Source organism: Sinocyclocheilus grahami, unplaced genomic scaffold (genome assembly GCF_001515645.1).
Source record: "Sinocyclocheilus grahami isolate Dianchi unplaced genomic scaffold, SAMN03320097.WGS_v1.1 scaffold2.1, whole genome shotgun sequence".
Taxonomy (NCBI): Eukaryota; Metazoa; Chordata; class Actinopteri; order Cypriniformes; family Cyprinidae; genus Sinocyclocheilus; species Sinocyclocheilus grahami.
In genome coordinates this window covers 1,793,069-1,814,568 of record NW_015505181.1, presented here as the reverse complement: position 1 = coordinate 1,814,568, position 21,500 = coordinate 1,793,069, and the positions used below count along the sequence as shown (strand labels likewise).

The following is a 21,500-nucleotide window of genomic DNA, read 5'->3' as shown; positions in this document are numbered from 1 at the left end:
AATACAAAAAAATGTTTAATTGCAATTAACAGTCTTCAAGTATTTTTTTTTTAATTAAGAAAGGAATGTTTTTCTACATAACCGAGTAAAGTTGATGATAAAGCTAATTAAACTCAGTGAGTGGTTTTAGATTTTTCTAGTCAATACTACCATTTGATTAATATTAATAAACTGTTATTTCTAAATAAAAAAAAACACTGACAGTAGTGTGGTGTAGACTAGTTGCTAAAGCTCAAGGTTGGTGAGGTAGGTATTAAGTCTGACATCATGAGCCACTGTTTCCGGGTCCAAACGCTCTTTCAAATCCCAAAAGCAATCAACAAACAATACTAAGATCCAGTCACGTTGTGCTACTAGTACTATGCTATGTAGTACTACCGAAAAAGCATGATCCCAACCTCATCTCCACACCTAAAATATAAGTTGGCCAAAGTGTGATTCATCTTTTCTGATTCATTAAAATTAGGGGTGCTCCGATTGATTGGCTACCGATCGCTATCGGCCGATAATCGCTTTGGGAAGTTTAATCTGCGGTCTCTATAAAGGCTGATCTCATAAACAGATCTCAAGCTGACGATGCGCCACATGCAGCAGCACCATCTCAATCTCTGTCCAGCACAGGCAAAATAATTATAATGCTGAAGGTGAGGTACAATTCATATTTCTTTATTAAATAACTAAGTAATTTGAAAACTTTCTATGAGACGTAATTTCACAAACAGCATGAGTGAATCACCACACACTCTCTCCCTTTACCTCTCAAAATGCACAAATGGCTTCAAATTCCCACATCGTGTCTGTACTATAAGTGAGCTGCACGCTGTGCAGTTGACACAGGAATTGTTACTTGCACAATCGAGGCAGTGTTGCATCGTCACTAAAGTTTATAATTTGCATTTCTTTTTAAGTCTTGCCAGTGTTTAAACCATTCAGCACTCGCGCGCTCTCCAAGAGAGCGGTGTGCTCATGCACACTCAAAGCGCACACATAAGGTCGCCTCACATCTCACAAAATCAGGCTTGTGCTGTGTGTAAGCTATTGTGCAGTAATCGCCCCATTGTAAAAACAATAATGCACTGCATGATCAAACATTTAGGTGAGATAATTATATATTTGTGAAAAATGTCTAAAAAATGCCCCCCCCCCACACCTTAACAAGCGGATTGTATGCTTGAGCAAGGCTGCTCCAGGGAGATGGTTTCTGTAGTGTACTCTAAGTGGCTTTGGATAAAAGCATGTGCTAAATGACTGCTTACATTCTAAATTCCAATTCTTCAAAAAAAAAAAAAAAAAAATAGGGCCTTCATGTCTATTCCATTAAAGTTATTTAATATAATTTTAAAATTACAAATTATATTACAAGAATAATAATTTGACAGGAGAGCAAAAAATATGATAATATAAAAAAATACATATTTATTTTTGCTTTTAATGACATCAGCACTCAAGCTGACATCTCATTAAACAACTTTTTTTTCCGTCTTCTACATTTTTTTTCCTTTTCTAAAAATCCTAATACTTTGTTTTTTATGTCCATGTTTAATCCTAGATTGTGGTCTCTTTCACACCCTACAACAGATGTTAACAAGCGGATGCAACCAAGGAAAAAAAGACAATCTATCTCACCAGAAAGGAGCATAGGATCCTTCTCCAGAGATTTGCGAACATGATCGGACTCCCCAGTCAGAGAGCTTTCATCAATCTTCAGGTCATTACCCTGGATCAAGATACCATCAGCTGGGAGAAGGTCACCTGATGGAAAAGAACATGGGGTGGTGAATGACTGAGGGATGACTTTAAGAAGGACATTCTATATCTGAGAAACTAAATTATTATTGGTAAGCACGTTTGAACATATTTGCAGACAGGGTATTTCACAGTAATGATTGGTCTAAACATTCTTAGACATTAATTTTAAATCATGTAAACAAATACTTTTATATATTGTTTATAGTATTGAACATAAAACCATCCTCACGCCGTACATTTAGATGTAATGAAAGGTTGCCTATCATATTTCAAAATGTTGCACTTGATTTCACACATTTTAGTCTGGAATTATAGTTTGTGGAAAGTCCAACTAGTAAATGTGTTCAAGTTTATGTCACAACAACACATTATCTAATGCAAATAAGAAACTTTACTTACTCTGCATGAAAGATCTCCTCTGCTGGCTCCAGCCGCGCTCGCGTTCTGTTTGTGAGGTAAACAAAGCTTTTTCCTCTCAGCCCGTCTTCTGAGGTAAATACAAGGCTTATTCCTCTCTTTTCTTCTTCCAAAAACGAAAAAGTATCCGAGATGAACATGTTGCTGCTTTGTTTACGGCGATGTGGGCGTTTACATGTCGCACGTCTCACGTGGAGATTTGTAATATCAATAGCGCGAGCAGCGCGTGGGTGTGATCTAATTAGAGATAATGAGAACAGACGGGAAAAACTGGACCTGTCGTTGGTTTCATACGGATTACTTTATCACAGAATATTTGTTTTCGGTAAGAGTTACTTCATTTAAGAGTAGACATGTCAAGCTTTCTATAGATATATTTCTCATGTCTGTATGTGAAGTATTCGCTGAGTTTCAGTTCATTTTAGTGACGCGTTTCTAAAAGCAGTTCGTGGAGACAGTGAGGATCACAGCCTGTTTATTTTCTTTATTTTACAAAAGCACATTGTTTTGTTGTTATTATGGCTATACATAAATAAAAGTAGACCCTTTGCAGTTTAAAACGATACCTTATTCTTATCTGTACTTTTAGTTATTTTTAGTTCTTTTAGCGGTCATCAAGAAAATACAAGACAGACCACACCGGTGCGGGCTTCAACCCCAGGGGGTTAAGAAGCTCCCCCTTAATGCTTCAGGTTTGTGACATTAGAAAATCAAAAACTTCAGAACTTTTCACCGTATATCAAACTCCTTTATCTCTAAATATTAAGTAAAATTTTATTCCTTATAATAAGACCCCTTTAAGAGCTTGAGAATAAGTTAATTTAGCATACTTGCGCAGGACAATCTCAGAGGCGCCTTTGCTGTACATCCGGAAGCCTGGACCACTGGTGTTCTTTAGTACAGTGCTCATGCTCTTCCGGGAGGAGTTGAATGTGTAAACCTTATAAAGTTTCTCCTCAGGAACCTCATCTCTAATAGGCTGATAGTCTCTCTTCAGCTCCAACACCAGACCAAGAAGTGCACACTCTGTCTTATTACCCACGTGCCTTGGCAGACCTCCCTCCTTCTCAGAAGGCTATGGGAAAGAAAGATATATAGTAAATAGTAGGCAAGAAAGGTTAAAAAAAGAATAGACTTGATAGTCAATAAAAAAAGTGTCAGTTAATACATTACATATGGCAATTATTTTATCAAATTAATTACATGTAATCACACATATTGATATTTTCTGAGAAAAAAAAAACCCAAATTGAAATAATTGAAACATATTGTGGCAGACAAGTAAAGTACTGAACAGACATAAGAAAAATGGCTGCAAACGTCCATATATTGTTTTATTACACATCTTTGAACATAAGTCTTTCTCTGCCTGACCATAATCCATTTTGCTAATTGTTTGAGTTGTCAATCTGTTTGATGTAGCCTAAGAAGTAGTTCAGACTATTGTCATTTTAGGATTATTTACTGTATATACAAAGTATATAGTACAAAGTATAATAATACTTTGAATTTGAATATTATTTTTACATTAATATCAGTTTTCATTGTAACTTCATTTTTTTGTAATGTTGTGCTTTTGTCTTTTTTATATTCCTGTTTATATTTAATTTATTTTTATTATTTAACGCAATTAAAATGCCTTATGTGAACGGCTCCTTAGTCATTTTGTGCTGTCTGCTCTTGGTAAGTGTGTTTTGGCTGGGGCTTATTGTGGACTTCTAATTTGACAACCCTATAATTAATAAATAAACAGAAAACAAAACAGATCATTCACTCATCTGTATCTCATTTGTGTATGGCTAATTCTTACCAGGATCTTGGTAGTGTAGGCTGAGTTTATGGAGATGCTGTTCACCAGTAGCTCAAGAGTCTCTGGATTAATGGCCTCCGATTCAGGAATGCTTTTATAGTGTGTGTCACCTATGAAAGCCTGCACCACTGTCATGCGATTCATAGTCAGCGTTCCAGTTTTGTCAGAGCAGATGGCAGTGGCATTACCCATGGTCTCACAGGCATCCAGGTGCCTCACCAGGTTGTTGTCTTTCATCATTTTCTGTTGAGGAAAACCAGGAATTAATGTGGTTATACTCAGGGAAAGGAGTGTGCTTTAGCCCCCAAACATAGATTAGCACTAATGTAAAGAATCAAGCAACATTTACTGACTTATACAGGTTTGTGGTGGTAAACTAACCCAGAGGCTCTCACCTTGACGGAATAAGCCAGGGAGATAGTGACAGCTAGAGGCAGCCCCTCAGGCACGGCTACCACCAGCACGGTCACGCCAATAATGAAAAACTTCACAAAGTATTGAATGTAGATTGGAGTGCACTCTGCTGTCCACTCGCGGCCCTGGACGCCAAATGTATCAATGACAAAGAAAAGGATGAGGATGATGACGGTCACAGCAGACATGATGAGACCTGCCGGATGAGAGGGAGTTTCAAATTCAATACGGCACAGAGGGAAACAAAGCCTTCTGACTTTTGTTCATTACAGCAACAGTTGTGGTCTGATGTGCTGCATCTGAATGTTATTTGATTGGGTAACTGTAGGAAGTAGGATAATTAGGTGGAACACAGCCCAAAGGGACAAGCCTGTTTCCATACTGGGTGACACGGTTTCTTTAAACAGTAAGTAAAACAATCCTTGGGAACCAAATTAACTAATTTACGGAAAGGACTTCTGAAAAAAAATTATGTACTTTTGTAAAAGTGAACACATGGCTAATTAGTATAAATATTGTGCTTTAAAGCTGCACATCGTTTGCTATGGCACTCATCTTAGAATCATCAGATGTAGGTAGAGATCAATTGAAAGATTTTTTTCAAAGTTCTACTGATGTTCTACTTCTCCAAAGTTCCAAAATTCTACTTCTCTTTGTTAAAAAAGGCTTAAGTGCACCTTTAAACTAAATACATATAAAGATACAATATCTGCACATTTTAAATTTCAATATCTTCTAGCCTTTTAAACCATATTAAATATCTCAACATGAATTAGGAGCAATGATTTCAACCTAACAGCTGTCAAGTAGATTCAAAATGTGAATCAATCAATGTCAGAGTTTTAGAGAGAACTAATTCACAGAAGTAAAATGACTCAAACCGACCAACTCAAACACCATTTTTGATACTGAAGTTTAAAGCAGAGTTGATAATAAAACACATTTTTACTCTCTTGAAGTATCGCAAAATTGGTCTAATGAGACATTTCTATTAATTCTATATCAACAACAAAAAGCACAATATAAAAACTGTGGGAAAGAGATATTTAACCATTTTAGAGATGGTATATGAGTTTATTGGGCACACTTGACACTCAGTTGTGTTGTCTTCTAACCTGCTTTTCCAATCTGAACAGCTAGTCTGGTCAGCTTGCCCTGCAGGACCGACTTTTCTTTCTTGGTGACGTTGACCTTCTTTTTCTCCTTTTCTTCTTTCTCCTCCTTCTCCTCTGACTCCGCACCTTCCTCACTCTTCAGCGGTTGGATCTCCAAAGCAATGCCATCCTGGGTCTTAGCTGTGGAGGTTGATTTTTAAGGAGTGGTTATGGTAACAAGGGAGGAACATGCCAAAAAAGGATGGAGGGAGATGAGAGGTGGGGGAATGGGGAAAAGGGGAAGAGGGGAGAGAATGGGCAATTCAGTAACAGCTAGAGGGCAAGTCATACAGTGGGTTCCTAGAGAATTATACAGAAGAACCATACCAGAAGCACTTGTTTAATGTTAGTTGACTTTGCTTGAGCGAATCTGGGCAGGTAAAGGGAAAACTAAATTCACAGAGCCATTCCCCGGCAGGTTAAGGTGGGCACGCTGAATTAAGTAGGATCCAAGCAGAACTCAAGCCATTCCAATAAAACTGGACCCTACATTGGCACTGGACAATGAGCTACTCAATACAATTATAAATATTAGGTGTGTACACCTGAAAAAATATTCAAGTTCAACCCATAATCTACTTTTTTTATTTTATAAATTCTCTTAAATTGGCAATGGAAATCTCTTTCTGGTTTGAAGACCGTTTAATTAGCTGATTAGTCTAAACTAAATTTGCCTTTTATTTCTCTTATATGGTCTTACTGTGCCATCATGGCTCCCCTCTGATAGTTGCATATGCTGACGTTCAATTCACTTTTAAAAGCAACTTACTGAACTTGTGCAATATTGTACTAAGATTAACTGTACCAAACTGGAATAGACATAAGGAAATAATACATAAAAATTTTTTTTTTTTTTTAAAAAGGTCGAAGTCGAAGATCCAATTCTGCCACTTTGCTGTGGATAGACATTGATCCCTCACCCCCAATTCCCATTAAGTCTCCATTTTAAAAGATACAAAGAGGCCAAGTAATTTTCATTTTGCAGTTAGCCTATGTATCATCTCAAACATGGTGTGCAACAGGCTGAAACTCTGCAGTGGTGGAGTTTGAGAAACAGTCCAAGAGCCTACCTGACCACCAGTCACAACAAACAACTGACCAGAACTGACAGAGCTGACCAGAACAACCACACATGAATCGGGAATTGATGGACGGACTGACTGTCTGACTGACAACACAAACAGAGGCACGCACGACGAACAAGAGTGATTTACAAACAACAAAATTACAAAATTTACAAAAACGGTCCAAACAGCCAGATAAACAACCACCACGAGAAAAACAAGGACCAAAAGGAAGACGAAAAAGATCAGAGAGATTCTGGTTTATTTTTCCACTCCCAAATGAGAGTGGGGTACCAGAGAAAGAGGGTAAAGGAGAAAGAAAAGGTCAAATTTTGACCAAGAGAAGAGTGTACAAGACAGCATGAAGTCCTGAGCCACACCCTAGAAAGAAGCAACAGTGAGAAAAACAAAGAGCTAAAGTAAAGAAACGGACAGAAACAACAACCCACAGCCGGTCCATATTGCAAGGGTGCAACTCCCACATAAGCCATGCCCCTAAGCATTACTTTCACATCATAAACCATCTATGAAGCTGTGAACACATTGTACTGGGCAATGTGTATCTGCACAAAAGCTCATGGTTGAATAGGAGCAATTAATAAGTCAACATGAGGCCCTGTTCGTAACACACTGTTCTTGCTATATATTTCAGAGTGAAACAGGACATTCAATGATTAAAAAAAAGGCAGGACTTCATTTTATCCATCAGGAATTGATTAGATTGTGAAAAGTGGGTGTTTTGTACAAGATCATACCATGGAGCAAGACCTGAACATGATTAAATCTTCCTAAATAGCTTTTTGGCCATCACTTTAAGACCAGGGGAAGACATTGCATTTACATACTCAGTGTTAAACCAATACCAGCTTGTGTAAGTGTTTGTGTGCTTGAGACCAAGGGCAAAAGGAAGGAGATCTGTGCAGACAAAATGAGCAGCTCTGTCTGGAGCAGATGCTCAGTCCCTGAGCGCTACAGGGGGTGGGGCAGGGGAGGGGTTGTTGGGGTCAGCCAAGGCAGAGTGGGCACACTCTGAAACACAGTACAAATGTTCGCAGATGACCCGGCCAGGCACACAGAGAAAGTTTGCCTTCTGAAAAGGAGAGACATCTAAAATGTCACATTAATGAAAAATTAGATCTACAGAAGTCAAATTGATACATGCAATCATTAGGGTTGCCAATGATAACATGTTCACGTATGATATTAAACAATACGTTTAAGGTTTAAGTTTATCAAATCCAGTCCTTTAAACAAAAGGCATTTGAAGTTTTTATGGTGGAAATTAAATATCAAAGTATGGCCGCCAAAATATTATCTACGAGCAGAAAACATTGCATATAATAGGGATGAGTAGGATGGTCGACTAGTTGTCCAACCATGAATTACTCTAGTCACCGACTTTGTTCATCTAGACAAAAAAAAGCAATTTTTTCCATTGTTGCAATGCATCTCTCACTATGGCATAAAAAAAGAAAACTTTTATAAATAATATTCTTGCCTTAAAAAAAAGGAAGTGAACATTGACATTTGAGAAAATTATTTTTTTTAAGTATATATTCATTTCAGAAAAATGTAAGAATGACGTAAAAAAAACATTTAACAAATTTTAGATTAATCTTGATTATTTATAGCAACTGACAAACTTTGTATAAAGAGGAGCTGCGGACTTGCAAAGTCTTCTGGCTGCTTAGTGCCGTTTCCAGCAGGTGAGAGTTGCACCCTTTGATAGGTAAAGCGAGGCAAGAAGCTCCCCTGGGCTCAGCAGGAAGGGGTAAGCAACAGCAAGAAAGACAGAGAGAGAAAGTGAGCAAGTGAGTGAGTGGGACTGACACGAGACTCCGAGACTTGCTGCTGAATGGGGAGGGGGGAGGAGGAGAGGGGAGAGGGAGTGGGTAAGGTTACCTTTGTTGCGATTTTCGGGGGGTCCTTGTTTTTTACCTGTTTAAAACGAGAGAGAGAGGGCGGAGGGCTGATATTACATGGCTAAAAGTAAATAAACCAAAGACAGAAGAAGAAAAGAAAGAAACACAATAACAAAAGAATAAAAACTAGATAAGTAACACTACATTACATGAGTATATGTGGGATTGGATGTGTCATCTATAGAAAAAGACAAGGACTTGAGGGGCTTTATGCAGGGTACACTGACGGCTCGGTCATTGTTTTTGACTGTGGCATACAGCTGACAAAACCTCATTACAATTTAGCGGTTTCATAAATTTCCAATTTTTTGTTCACTTGCATCACAAACTGTGATAATGCCAACAGGGTTTGGCTGAAACCAAAAAGCAGGTCTCTCAATTTTCATTGGCAAACACATTCGACAAAGATATTTTTGGAACATGAGGGAAAAGGGAAAATTACGACAATTATCTAACTAAAAGACGATGACTGAATTGTCATTCTAACAAAAATCAAGGAATCTAAATATTCAAAGTTTCAGAGCTGCTCTTGGCTTTTTAGAGCTGCTCTTTTAGCAGTGAGACAGCAAACCATTTAGACCAGTCTGACTGTTGAATTACAACCCAACAAATAGGAACATTAAAGAGACACTGTGAGCTGACAGCAGGTGTTTTTTTTTTTGACATACCCTGGAGGACCAGTGCATGCAGTAAGGACATACTGCACGCTGAATTGGAGATGGAATAACATGACAGGTATGACTGTTTCTTTGACTGTTCAATTATCATAACCATCTCAGTGTTATGAGTGTAATGTTTACAAAAATTTTTTTTTTCTTTTAAATAATACATTTAGCCAATTAGAAATAACTAGATCAAATTCAGCTAACTGAAACATTTAGAAAAACTAAATATTTAAGATAAAAGAGTTAGTACAATGGAAAGTGACTCAAGGGACATTGTACGTCTTCACTGACATACTGTGATTATTCCCCAAATAAATGGCAAATTTCAACCTTCAGAGCAACTGGCGTTTTGGGGGAGGAAGACAATTCAGCAAATCATATAAATAGCTCTTACCTCTGGCAGGCTGATGGTAGGTAACCTCCCAAACAGAGAGGTAGACTGTTTACTCACTCAAAGAGAGAGGGAGTTATCCAAATGAGAATGAAAGTATGTTAGTTTCTCACCTTTCTTCACCTTCTTCTTCTCCTCATCACTGGCGCCCAAAAGGGTGAAAATGATTCCAGTCTGAGAATTCAGGCCCACGGCACTGACCACCATTCGGCCAGATCCCTCCATCACGTGAGTTCCTGTTAGAAAGCAAAAGAAAAGCCTTCACGATACCAGTAGATACCAGTCAATACCAATATCATTGAAATTTCATTATTTTGATAGCAATTTCAATATCATAGCAACAACTAGCATAACAAAAACTGACATTTTTTTTAATTGTTAAATATTAACAAACATTAACTAAATAATCTATATATTAATACAAAAAAATGTTTAATTGCAATTAACAGTCTTCAAGTATTTTTTTTTTTAATTAAGAAAGGAATGTTTTTCTACATAACCGAGTAAAGTTGATGATAAAGCTAATTAAACTCAGTGAGTGGTTTTAGATTTTTCTAGTCAATACTACCATTTGATTAATATTAATAAACTGTTATTTCTAAATAAAAAAAAACACTGACAGTAGTGTGGTGTAGACTAGTTGCTAAAGCTCAAGGTTGGTGAGGTAGGTATTAAGTCTGACATCATGAGCCACTGTTTCCGGGTCCAAACGCTCTTTCAAATCCCAAAAGCAATCAACAAACAATACTAAGATCCAGTCACGTTGTGCTACTAGTACTATGCTATGTAGTACTACCGAAAAAGCATGATCCCAACCTCATCTCCACACCTAAAATATAAGTTGGCCAAAGTGTGATTCATCTTTTCTGATTCATTAAAATTAGGGGTGCTCCGATTGATTGGCTACCGATCGCTATCGGCCGATAATCGCTTTGGGAAGTTTAATCTGCGGTCTCTATAAAGGCTGATCTCATAAACAGATCTCAAGCTGACGATGCGCCACATGCAGCAGCACCATCTCAATCTCTGTCCAGCACAGGCAAAATAATTATAATGCTGAAGGTGAGGTACAATTCATATTTCTTTATTAAATAACTAAGTAATTTGAAAACTTTCTATGAGACGTAATTTCACAAACAGCATGAGTGAATCACCACACACTCTCTCCCTTTACCTCTCAAAATGCACAAATGGCTTCAAATTCCCACATCGTGTCTGTACTATAAGTGAGCTGCACGCTGTGCAGTTGACACAGGAATTGTTACTTGCACAATCGAGGCAGTGTTGCATCGTCACTAAAGTTTATAATTTGCATTTCTTTTTAAGTCTTGCCAGTGTTTAAACCATTCAGCACTCGCGCGCTCTCCAAGAGAGCGGTGTGCTCATGCACACTCAAAGCGCACACATAAGGTCGCCTCACATCTCACAAAATCAGGCTTGTGCTGTGTGTAAGCTATTGTGCAGTAATCGCCCCATTGTAAAAACAATAATGCACTGCATGATCAAACATTTAGGTGAGATAATTATATATTTGTGAAAAATGTCTAAAAAATGCCCCCCCCCCACACCTTAACAAGCGGATTGTATGCTTGAGCAAGGCTGCTCCAGGGAGATGGTTTCTGTAGTGTACTCTAAGTGGCTTTGGATAAAAGCATGTGCTAAATGACTGCTTACATTCTAAATTCCAATTCTTCAAAAAAAAAAAAAAAAAAGTAGGGCCTTCATGTCTATTCCATTAAAGTTATTTAATATAATTTTAAAATTACAAATTATATTACAAGAATAATAATTTGACAGGAGAGCAAAAAATATGATAATATAAAAAAATACATATTTATTTTTGCTTTTAATGACATCAGCACTCAAGCTGACATCTCATTAAACAACTTTTTTTTCCGTCTTCTACATTTTTTTTCCTTTTCTAAAAATCCTAATACTTTGTTTTTTATGTCCATGTTTAATCCTAGATTGTGGTCTCTTTCACACCCTACAACAGATGTTAACAAGCGGATGCAACCAAGGAAAAAAAGACAATCTATCTCACCAGAAAGGAGCATAGGATCCTTCTCCAGAGATTTGCGAACATGATCGGACTCCCCAGTCAGAGAGCTTTCATCAATCTTCAGGTCATTACCCTGGATCAAGATACCATCAGCTGGGAGAAGGTCACCTGATGGAAAAGAACATGGGGTGGTGAATGACTGAGGGATGACTTTAAGAGAGAGGAAGAGATACAGAGAAAGACACATTCAGCAATTCAGCGCAAGGAGAGGAGCAGAGGCTGATTTGGCGACCATGACGACAGATCTCGCCTGTGGCTCTTGGACAACCCACGCATCGCCCACAATTCAGGCACCACGAGCAGCAGCGCAGTGACTCACACAAGCTGGTAAGCATGAGTCATGAGCCATGCTTTGTGTCTCAGAGAAGACTGGCAGTCACATATGATCCATCAAAACCGCTGGTGAATTCAATGAGGAACTCGCCTCTGAGGTTTAATACAAAGGCAAAGGTTTCTAGGGAGAAAACTATGCTTTATAAATGCCGCAGCACTCATAAAACACAAATATGGCAGAGATCACTGGATTCACATCTAGTTCCGTCACACTGTAGACATAAATCAACAGGTTTACAATGTATTTCCTGTTCTCAAACGTGAACTCACCGTATTTGATTTGTGCAATATCTCCCACAACGATTTCAGCCACTGGGATCTGGATGACCTGACCCTTGCGGATGACCGTAAACTTCTGCTCCTGCTCGATGCGGTTCTGCAGCCCACGGAACTGCTTTTCTTTACTCCAATCGTTGAAGGCGGTCACCAGCACAACGATAATGACTGAGAACAAGATGGCAGCACCTTCAATCCAGCCTGCCTGGGCCTCGCCCTCATCCTCAACACCCCCAGATGCTTGGCCACAGTCTGGAATTACATAAAAACACCAAGAGCAAATCAATCACTTACAACATCCTGTGCAAAAGACCCGTATCTCGCCAATCTAAACTAAATGTAACCTTTAAACAGGTTCATAGAACCTTTAGAGACCATTAAGTGTCCAAGCAATAACAGCTGCTGCACACTCATGTTTTTATCAGAGTCTCCTCTTTGGAAAGTTTTCTCTTGCCAGAAACATGTTTTATCACAGAATTACACTTCATTGACCTAATTTCCTCCTGGAGAACTTGATGACTGTCTAATGTCATCCTTGTGGTTTGAGCCATATGGGTAATAGGAAGAGCCTGCAGTCACAGCCAAATTCAAGTTCTCCAGGAATTCAGAGCTGTGCTTCTCAACAAAAGTCCCAAATGAGGCTGTTATTAAAATATAAGATGCCAAATGTTGAGTCACTTATAAAGTCGGAATCAAAATGAAAAACAATAGACTGGTTTCTGGACAGTAAAGAAAAGCCAGAAGCTTTCCTTAGATCATTAGAGCTTCTGATCCAAAGCTACCTGAACCTAACTAAGACTATTCAAAAAAAGTTTGGGATCAAAAGTTTAGGATTAGAACTTTTCTTTTTTTCTTTTGAGAAGAAATACTTTTATTAAGGTAGGATGCATTATTATCAAAAGTGACAGTCGGGACATTTATAATGTTATTCTGTTGCTGTTCTTGTCAACTTCATAATTATGAAAGAATCCTGAAAAATAATGTTTCAAAGTTACCATCAAGTATTAAGCACCACGCCTGTTTTATACATTGATAATAATAAAAATAAATCCTTCTTGAGCACTAAATCAAGATATTATAATGATTTCTAAAGGCTCATGTGACACTGAAGACTGGAGAAAATTCATCTGAAAATTCAGCTTTGACATCAAGGAATAAATGTACAATGAATTAATTATAATTAATAAAATGAATACAAATATTTTAATTTGTAATAACAATATTTTGCATTATTGCCATTTTAATTTGTAGTAACAATATATTGCATTATTGCTTTTTTTAAAAACTATTTTTAATGAAATAAATTCTTTGGTAAGCATAAGACACTTCTTTCAAAACCATTAGAAAAATCTTACCAACTTTTGAACGGTAGTGTATTTGGTAGTGATGCAATATTGATTGACCAATATTGAAATTTTATAACCGATACCAATTATTTGCATGTTTATGTGCCCGATAACCTTATAACATATAAAGTAAATAAATGACCGAGTGAAGTAAGTCCATACTTCACTTTGGTTTTTCCTCCTTTCAGTCATCTTAAAAAAAAGTGTTGAAAATTAGCAGTCTTTCATGTTAAACTCAATCTTCACATTACAACAATAAAAAACATTTTATTTAAAGCATCAGCAGCAACACTAATATTAGCAATAAGCAAAATAAATGTAGAAGGTCTAATGTTTTCAAATGGAGAAAATAAATAAAGGAAAGGAGTCACATCAACTTCATTTTAAACTACAGTTTTAGTAGATTTATAAGATGTTTAATAGGCTAAAGAGTGAAGAATAATTCACTGGATAATGTTAATTCACTGAATAATATTCTCTGGAATATTGAAATGTAACAAACAAAACATCGTATTTTATTGCATTTCTCAACTGGCATGTTATATCAGAATTACTAATAATGGTTTTGTTGTTCTAGATTATGAAACGCCTGCCAGCGCAGTTTATCTATGCATTTACACATAAAAATGTAGATGTTTATTAGCGAAATAATGGTTATATAGTAAATGCTAATACAATTTAGGGTGTTTTAAACAAGTGAATCTTGTTAAAAGGTACATAAGGTGGCCGTGCTGGAGCATTTCCTGAGCATCAACCCGGTGAGTGAACAGCAATAAGAAAGCGGCTTCACGAGACTAATTATGAGCATAGACAACAGACAGAGAATTAAATTTTGCGTTTTTATTTCCAACTTCTGCTCATTCATGGCTGTATTATTTAATTAATGCAAAGTTACGTCTTCATTGGGAGAGGACTCGATGGATTATCTTAGCCTACGTGACTGACTTTATGAGACGATGAGCATATAGACAGCAAAGAGTGAATTAAATTCAGCACTTTTATTTCCAACATGCGCCCATTCATGGCTGCATATTATTTAATTCACGCAAAGTTACGTCTTTATTGGGACAAGATTTGACAGATTATTTTACGTGACTCCGTGAGTTCGCCTCTATTTCTTCGAGCCAAGCTGCATAAACTGCATATCAGGCTTTTATGTAATACATCTAATTTGTGCATTAATGGCTGTTATGTTAAATAATATTTACTAACTACAGTAAATCAAGTACCCGGGCACGCCGTTGTTGTTGTCTTGTTTCCTCTCAGATCCGCTGCAATGGTGATCCTGCGTGCAATTCTCAAAACATCCACAAGATGGCGGCATTTATCTGTGAATCCGATATTACAAAACCGATATCCGATTATTGTAAAATGCTTAAATAGCAGGAAAAATATCGGTAAATCGATATATCGGTTGATCTCTAGTATTTGCCATTTTCTAATTTTAGTATAAGTGGTTTTATCATAGTTTTGCTAGTTAAAATTTAGTTTTTAATGTCATTTTAATTTTTGTTTCAGTAATAATAGATAAGCAATCACTTCAGGAACTAGCAGAACTCTGTCACTAAAGCAAGACTGTTATGGAAAGAAAATACATCTGTACTGAAACTGCAAAACAACATATTAGCATCTGCTACTTGAAGTAGAGGTCTGCGCAGGACTGTTTTTTAGTCCCGCTCCTGCAAGGTTCTATTTCGCACCGACCCTTCCCGCTAAATTTAGATCTAATTTTCAGAATCTCACATTTAAATTTCCGTTACTGAAAGAAAGAAAAGTGTAGTCTGCACAAAATTGTATGTTATTTTATTCGTCTCGTCAAGAGTCTTGAATTTATTGACTTTGACTTGAATTTATATGAATTATCTTAAGACACAAAATTTGTTTAATATTTTATGCAACAGTAGGAAAAAATAAAAATGTTGTACAAAAATGTTATTTTTATTCGTCTTGTCAGGATACAATACGTTTAACATTGACAAAACAATAGGGAAAAAGTGTCGCAGAGAGAAAAAATAATAAAAATGTAGGTTGTACAAAAATAGCCTATTAGCTATTTTTATTCGTCTTGTCAAAATACAAAATTTGTTTGACTTTTTTGTTAACAGTAGGAAAAGTGTTGCAGAGAAAAATAAACAAATACGACATCTTTCATTTTAAATTATAGGCTAAGCAAAATATAAACAAAACCGTGTTGAACGTCCTTCAAGGACAGCGCATCCTCACTTTGACCCATCCTAATTCTGCTCGGTCACTCATCGACAACCTGCCTGTTCTATGTTTACTACAGGTACAACCTGCTCTGAGCATCGTTATGCACATGCTGTGCACAGACCACGCAAATAAAACACGTGATGTTTAAAGCATGCGTCCAGCACGTGCATAACAGTCCTGAGCGCAAGCTGTACTGGTGGTGAATAAGAATAAAGCGCAGAAATGCTGCTCTAATTGGACGTCGGGAACGAGATATTGTTAGACCGCCCGTTCAAATTACACCAGAGTTACCGACTGCTACAGCGTTTTATTCGGGAATTTAATCCCGTGGCGCAAAAAATCTGGTCGGGTCCCATGGTTCTCTAACTTGAAGAAACAAATCAGCACCAGACTTCAAACTACGGAAATTGACTTTGTTTGGTACAGTATTAAGAGTGTTCTGCAGTTTCCTACCAGCCATTATGATGCTCAATGAATACTAAAACTTTAAATTTCTATCATTTATATTATCATATATTTTGAAATATTTTTATTTCTATATAAAATACTGTATACTAAAAGGAACATTATTAGTATACTTCCATTTACTTTGCATTAATGATTTCAGTTATTTTTACATCTTATAAAGGTAGTTTGAGTGTAGGAAAATAATCCAAACAATACTGAAACAGACTTATTAAAAACTTTTTAAAGCAACTACTTACCGTCGCTGCCTTCCCCTTGTGGGTGGTAGAAGGACAGGCCGAGAGAAATAATGGCTGCCACCTCCAGAATAATGAGGGTGACATCCTGCAGGGCCTCCCATACCAACTGCAGAAAGGTCTTGGGCTTCTTGGGGGGGATGAAGTTTTTACCGAACGCCGTGTGACGCTTTTCCAAATCAGCAGGGTTACCAGAGAGGCCTGCAGAAAAAACAAACAGTATTTATTATTTTTTTATAAAAGGTATAGTTTTGACTTTTTACATTTCTGTGCTAATGAACTATTACTAAACACAAGGCAAATCTCTTTATAAATACACTGGGTTACCAACATGAAGTCAAATTAGCTCTCTGATACCTTCAAAGGAGGTATTTTGAATCAGTGATTGATCACACACTTGAAACAAGTTCTTTCAACTGACATTCAATGTGCCACCTTATTTGTAGCCTGTTTGCGCTTTAGACCATAGTGGTTGCAGACAAATAAGTTGTACTGATGAGTAGCCAGTGCCATTTTTTTTGCATGCAAAATTCAAAACAGAAAGTCATAAAAAAACCACCTCAGAAGTGGCAAGGACAGCAAGCCAACTAATCGCACACCCGGATTCATTTAATATGGAAACAATTAAGAATACCTGGCTGGCACCTATGAATTTTAAAACGCTCTCCATGCCATGTCAACTTTCATCAGTGCTTTCTGTGGTAGATGGTGTTGGAATAGCCAATGCACACGTTCATGGGGTTATTATTTTAACACACACAATAAAAGCAGTCAGATATTTCTGCATTTCAGGTGGATTATCATGGATATGTGTGTCAAGGTTTATAGGAGCAGCGGAACAATTAATCAGTGTTGAGAGCTGGGAGTGCTTGTAGCCGATAAGCCCAGAATATTGAATGAGTTTTAGCCTTTGCTTTAATCAACCAGAAACTAGCACATGGGGTTTGGGAGGGTTTAGGCTAAATAGAAATTTCTTTAAATGGATTTTGCACAGAAACCATTTTGAAACAAGGTTAGTCATTTTTCCTCTTTTATCTGTCCATACTTGTGATTTCTTCCCCTGACTTAGCTAAAAATTGCAGACAGATCAGATATGATGGACTGCTCTCTGCCAGCAGCAGTTCTTTGAAAAAACACTGAATCTTGTCAGTATCGCTAAATAAATTATGCAACAGAGGAACATGGGAGAGGGCGAGAGCGTGTGTGCATTGTTCCTCAGAGACGCAGCTGTCGATTGACCAGCCTGTTGATGATTGACACTGCAGCAAGGCTTCCAGGGGGATAGAGAACAGAAAGCTAGCACCTGAGATTTTAGATAAGAACCAGAGGATTGATACAATAAGAGATTGGCCATGTGGAGGAAGATCCTTATTGACTTATTCATTAAAGGGATAGTTCATCCAAAACTGAAAATTGTCATCATTTACTCACCCTCATGTTGTTCCAAACCTATGCGATTTAAAAAAAATTAATATGATATTTAAAAAAATTTCAGTTTTTTGTCCACACTATAAAAAGTCCATCTGTTGTTTTGGACCCCACTGTACAAAATGTACAAAAAATTTTTTCAAAATATCTTATGTTGCACAGAAGTATGCATGTCATGTAAGATTGGAATGACATGAGGGTGAGCAAATTATGATTTTCATTTTTACTTTACAGATTAGTCCATTACATATTTATTTATAAAATAGTTGGACAATTTGATTATGCCTTTAATGTAGCACTCTCAGCTGCGTTAAGCACATTTTACCATGTTTAAAACTATTCTTAAAACCATTCTCCCTCAAAATCAGCCAACCAAAAAAGTAAAAACAGCCTGCAGATTGCATCCGGTCCTGCTCATAAGCATCGTTGTGACCAAATATTTCTCTATCAGCGGGGTCCTGTTCGGAAATCGAGCAATCTTAATGTTTGCCCTCTACTCGAAACAAGCTGAAGGTCAGAATAAATTTTCCAGAGATTGCCCCCTCTCTTTACTTTTCCCCATCTATTTATTTCTTGGTGAACTAACGGTCCATTCCAGGCCGGTCCATGAGTGATTTGTATACGTGTCGACATTTACGAGATTGGGAATTAGGCCAAAAACATCCTGGCCCTCCGTGTGGAATATAAAGTCGACGTGGGTTTATTTAAGCATTTCAATGATCTTCTACATCATTTTGAGTTCTTTATTTAGGCTGGATGTTGTTTTTCATACCAGTCAACATAAAGATGCAGTATCAGGTCATGAACCACGTGTATTACCACAAAACTCCTGACTCACTTCAACACAGACGGCATCCGGCCCTGTCAACAGAATGGTTTCAGTTTGGAAGAGAGCAGTCTGTCAGGCAAATCAGGTAAACAAAAGTCCCATTGTGGCCTAAGGATGGAAAGTCGAGGAGCACTAAGGCCTCAAAAAACTGTGTAGAGTGGGGAAAATGATGAAATTTGTCCATCATGATATCTTTAAATCAAAAGCAAGAGAAAAAAAAAATCAACAGTAATAATGTGATGTAAGGACTGACAGATGGAGGTCTCCATTCAAGAGATCATCAACTATAGGCACCCAAACATTATTCATGTGTTTATACGCTAGAGGCTAACAAGAGCTGACTGCCTCCAGACAACTGCAGTCACATCTATGGCTGGGAGGATGTTGCTGGGGGGCTAGTGTCAAGGTGACTGAAGCAGAGGCTTTTGATAGAGGATGCTGAGGGGAGACGGTTGTGATGGTAATGGAGGAGATCATTAATAGGGCCGGGCTGACAACCAAGCACAACAGGCTGCATTCCGATTCGGCACACAAATGACTTCACGAAGGAAAGATGTACAGATACGGCAGTCTTTCATTTTCTTCATAAAATGACACTACTCACCTTGGTTTGAAGTATATGGTATTTTAATCAATATACAATAAATGCAACAGAAATGGAGAAGCGTGAAAGAGAGGTTTTGAGTTGCTGTGTCATCAGCAAATATTTGCAGTCACAAGACATGTCCACAAATGACAACATGGTGATGCGTCAAATTCTTTGGGCAATTTGGGCAGTAGAAGTCTTCTTCAAACACAGAAATAGAGAGAGGAAGGGCATGAACATTATAAATCACTAGGTATTGGTCTAGCCCAGTGGTTCCCAACCACATTCCTGGAGGCATAGATAAGATCCCTGAAGTTGGAAAGACTAAAGTCTCAAAACCAAAGAGATATTCTTTATCAAAGTTAAGACTCTGCCACGCCCCCCTAAAACGGCTTGTTCTAACATGCCCCCACATATCTACCTCACTATGCGGAAATATTTGCATAATGCCGCCCAAATATGCACGCAAAGAAAGGCGGCGTGGTTTCAATAACCGCAGTTAGTGTTGAAGCAGCCATGTCAGGGAGACGCTGTGTGTTTCTAGGCGAAAGCAAAAGCACTTTATTTGGCCTTCCGAAAGTAGATGCATTTAGGAATCTTTAAGATTACTTACAACAGAACAGCAATGCCCGTGGCTTGTGTACTGCAAACACATACCAGCTTCATCACTGTCTGTGTCACGCGACTCTGTTCCCCTTTCGGGTTCTGTCTTTACATTTATTTTGAAAGCTGAAGCTCGCGATTATGGTAAGGGACTTTACATTTCCGACGAGTGCTTGCGGTGTTCGGCCAATCACAATGCACTGGGTCAGCTGGCACATGTCACATGTGCTTGTCGGAAGGAGGGACTTTGTAGAAAACAAAGCGTTTGAGAGAGGCGGGGCGTATAGGACCTACAATAATGTACAGTATTTGAAAAATAATGTGTTTTTTGAACATTAAAGCATGTCAACATATTCTGTTACACCAAATACACAAAATAATGATCTTTAAAAAAAGCATCATATGACCCCTTTAAGTCACTTGAAATTGATGTGCTGTTAATTTCTCAACAGAATACAAAAGCTTTTTTCCATTTAACAGTTTTATACTACTGTTCAAATGTTTGGGGTCAGCAAGACTTTTTTTTTTTAAATAAGTAAATACTTTTATTTAGCAAGGATGCATTAAATTGAACAAAAGTGACAGTAAAGACAGTTTATTAGTTACAATTATATAACTAATAAACATTTATTAGTTACAAAATTATCGCATTTTAAACAAATGCCATTTCTTGCATTGATAATAACAAATTTTACTTGAGCACCAAATCAGCGTATCAGAATAATTTCTGAAGGATCATGTGAAGACTGAAGACCGGATTAATGATTGTTGAAAATTCAGCTTTTCCTGGAATAAATTATAGTTATTTTACATTATAATAATAATACATTGTTTAATGCTTCCAATATTAATAATTAATTATTAATAATATTTCGATTCAATTCAATGAAAAATGTGTTTCAAAATGTGTTTTGGATTTTAGCAACCAGACTCATTTAATGCAAGAAATGCAAGAAAATTGCATCAAACCTAAGACCTTGAATTCCACCTTAAAAATCCTGCATTTTGTTTTGCTCTCTTGGCCAGGATGAGAGGTGAGAGAGAGATTGTGAACACATGGACAGCATAAGGGCTGTGGCTGTCTGGAGGAGAGCCAGTCACACCCCCTACAGATACACCAACTCTCTTTCTCTATGAACATGGCCCTCATTCTCTCAGAAAACCACCAACCTGAAGCACACAGCCTAGCAGTAAATACACCAGGATAACACCCCATGTCCTCCTTTCTTAGGCTGTTTATTGTAAACTGCGTATGTTTTTATATATATCCCTCTATATATTCTATACGGAATATGATATCAATGAGGAAAAAAATATTTGTGATGTTTTTCCTATTTAAAATTGGACACTATAACAACATCAATAAACAATTTCATTATTAGTATATTTATTTATTTATTTATTTTTTAAGTTTGTTGCCTCAAGGCAACATTGTACCATAACGGGCACATTTAAACATTTGACATTTTCATGCAGAAAATTAAATATATTTATTAAAAACAAATTTCTTTAACCAAACACTTGAACAAACACATTTTT

The 21,500-nt window shown here is 37.3% G+C and overlaps 1 protein-coding gene across 1 annotated transcript in view; it reads right to left on the bottom strand.

The window, feature by feature from the left end:
• The window catches only part of LOC107553225 (plasma membrane calcium-transporting ATPase 1-like), a 157,055-nt gene that overhangs the window by 34,791 nt on the left and 100,764 nt on the right, over positions 1 to 21,500 (bottom strand). Inside the window, exons 3-14 of the mRNA XM_016235425.1 lie at positions 16,519 to 16,716; positions 12,252 to 12,509; positions 11,631 to 11,756; positions 9,700 to 9,822; positions 8,511 to 8,546; positions 5,506 to 5,685; positions 4,372 to 4,586; positions 3,977 to 4,219; positions 2,997 to 3,241; positions 2,149 to 2,403; positions 1,986 to 2,008; positions 1,627 to 1,752 (exon numbers count right to left, since the gene is read on the bottom strand). Coding sequence (XP_016090911.1) covers positions 1,627 to 1,752; positions 1,986 to 2,008; positions 2,149 to 2,403; positions 2,997 to 3,241; positions 3,977 to 4,219; positions 4,372 to 4,586; positions 5,506 to 5,685; positions 8,511 to 8,546; positions 9,700 to 9,822; positions 11,631 to 11,756; positions 12,252 to 12,509; positions 16,519 to 16,716 — 2,028 coding nt within the window. The remainder of the gene's footprint in view (positions 1 to 1,626; positions 1,753 to 1,985; positions 2,009 to 2,148; positions 2,404 to 2,996; positions 3,242 to 3,976; positions 4,220 to 4,371; positions 4,587 to 5,505; positions 5,686 to 8,510; positions 8,547 to 9,699; positions 9,823 to 11,630; positions 11,757 to 12,251; positions 12,510 to 16,518; positions 16,717 to 21,500) is intronic.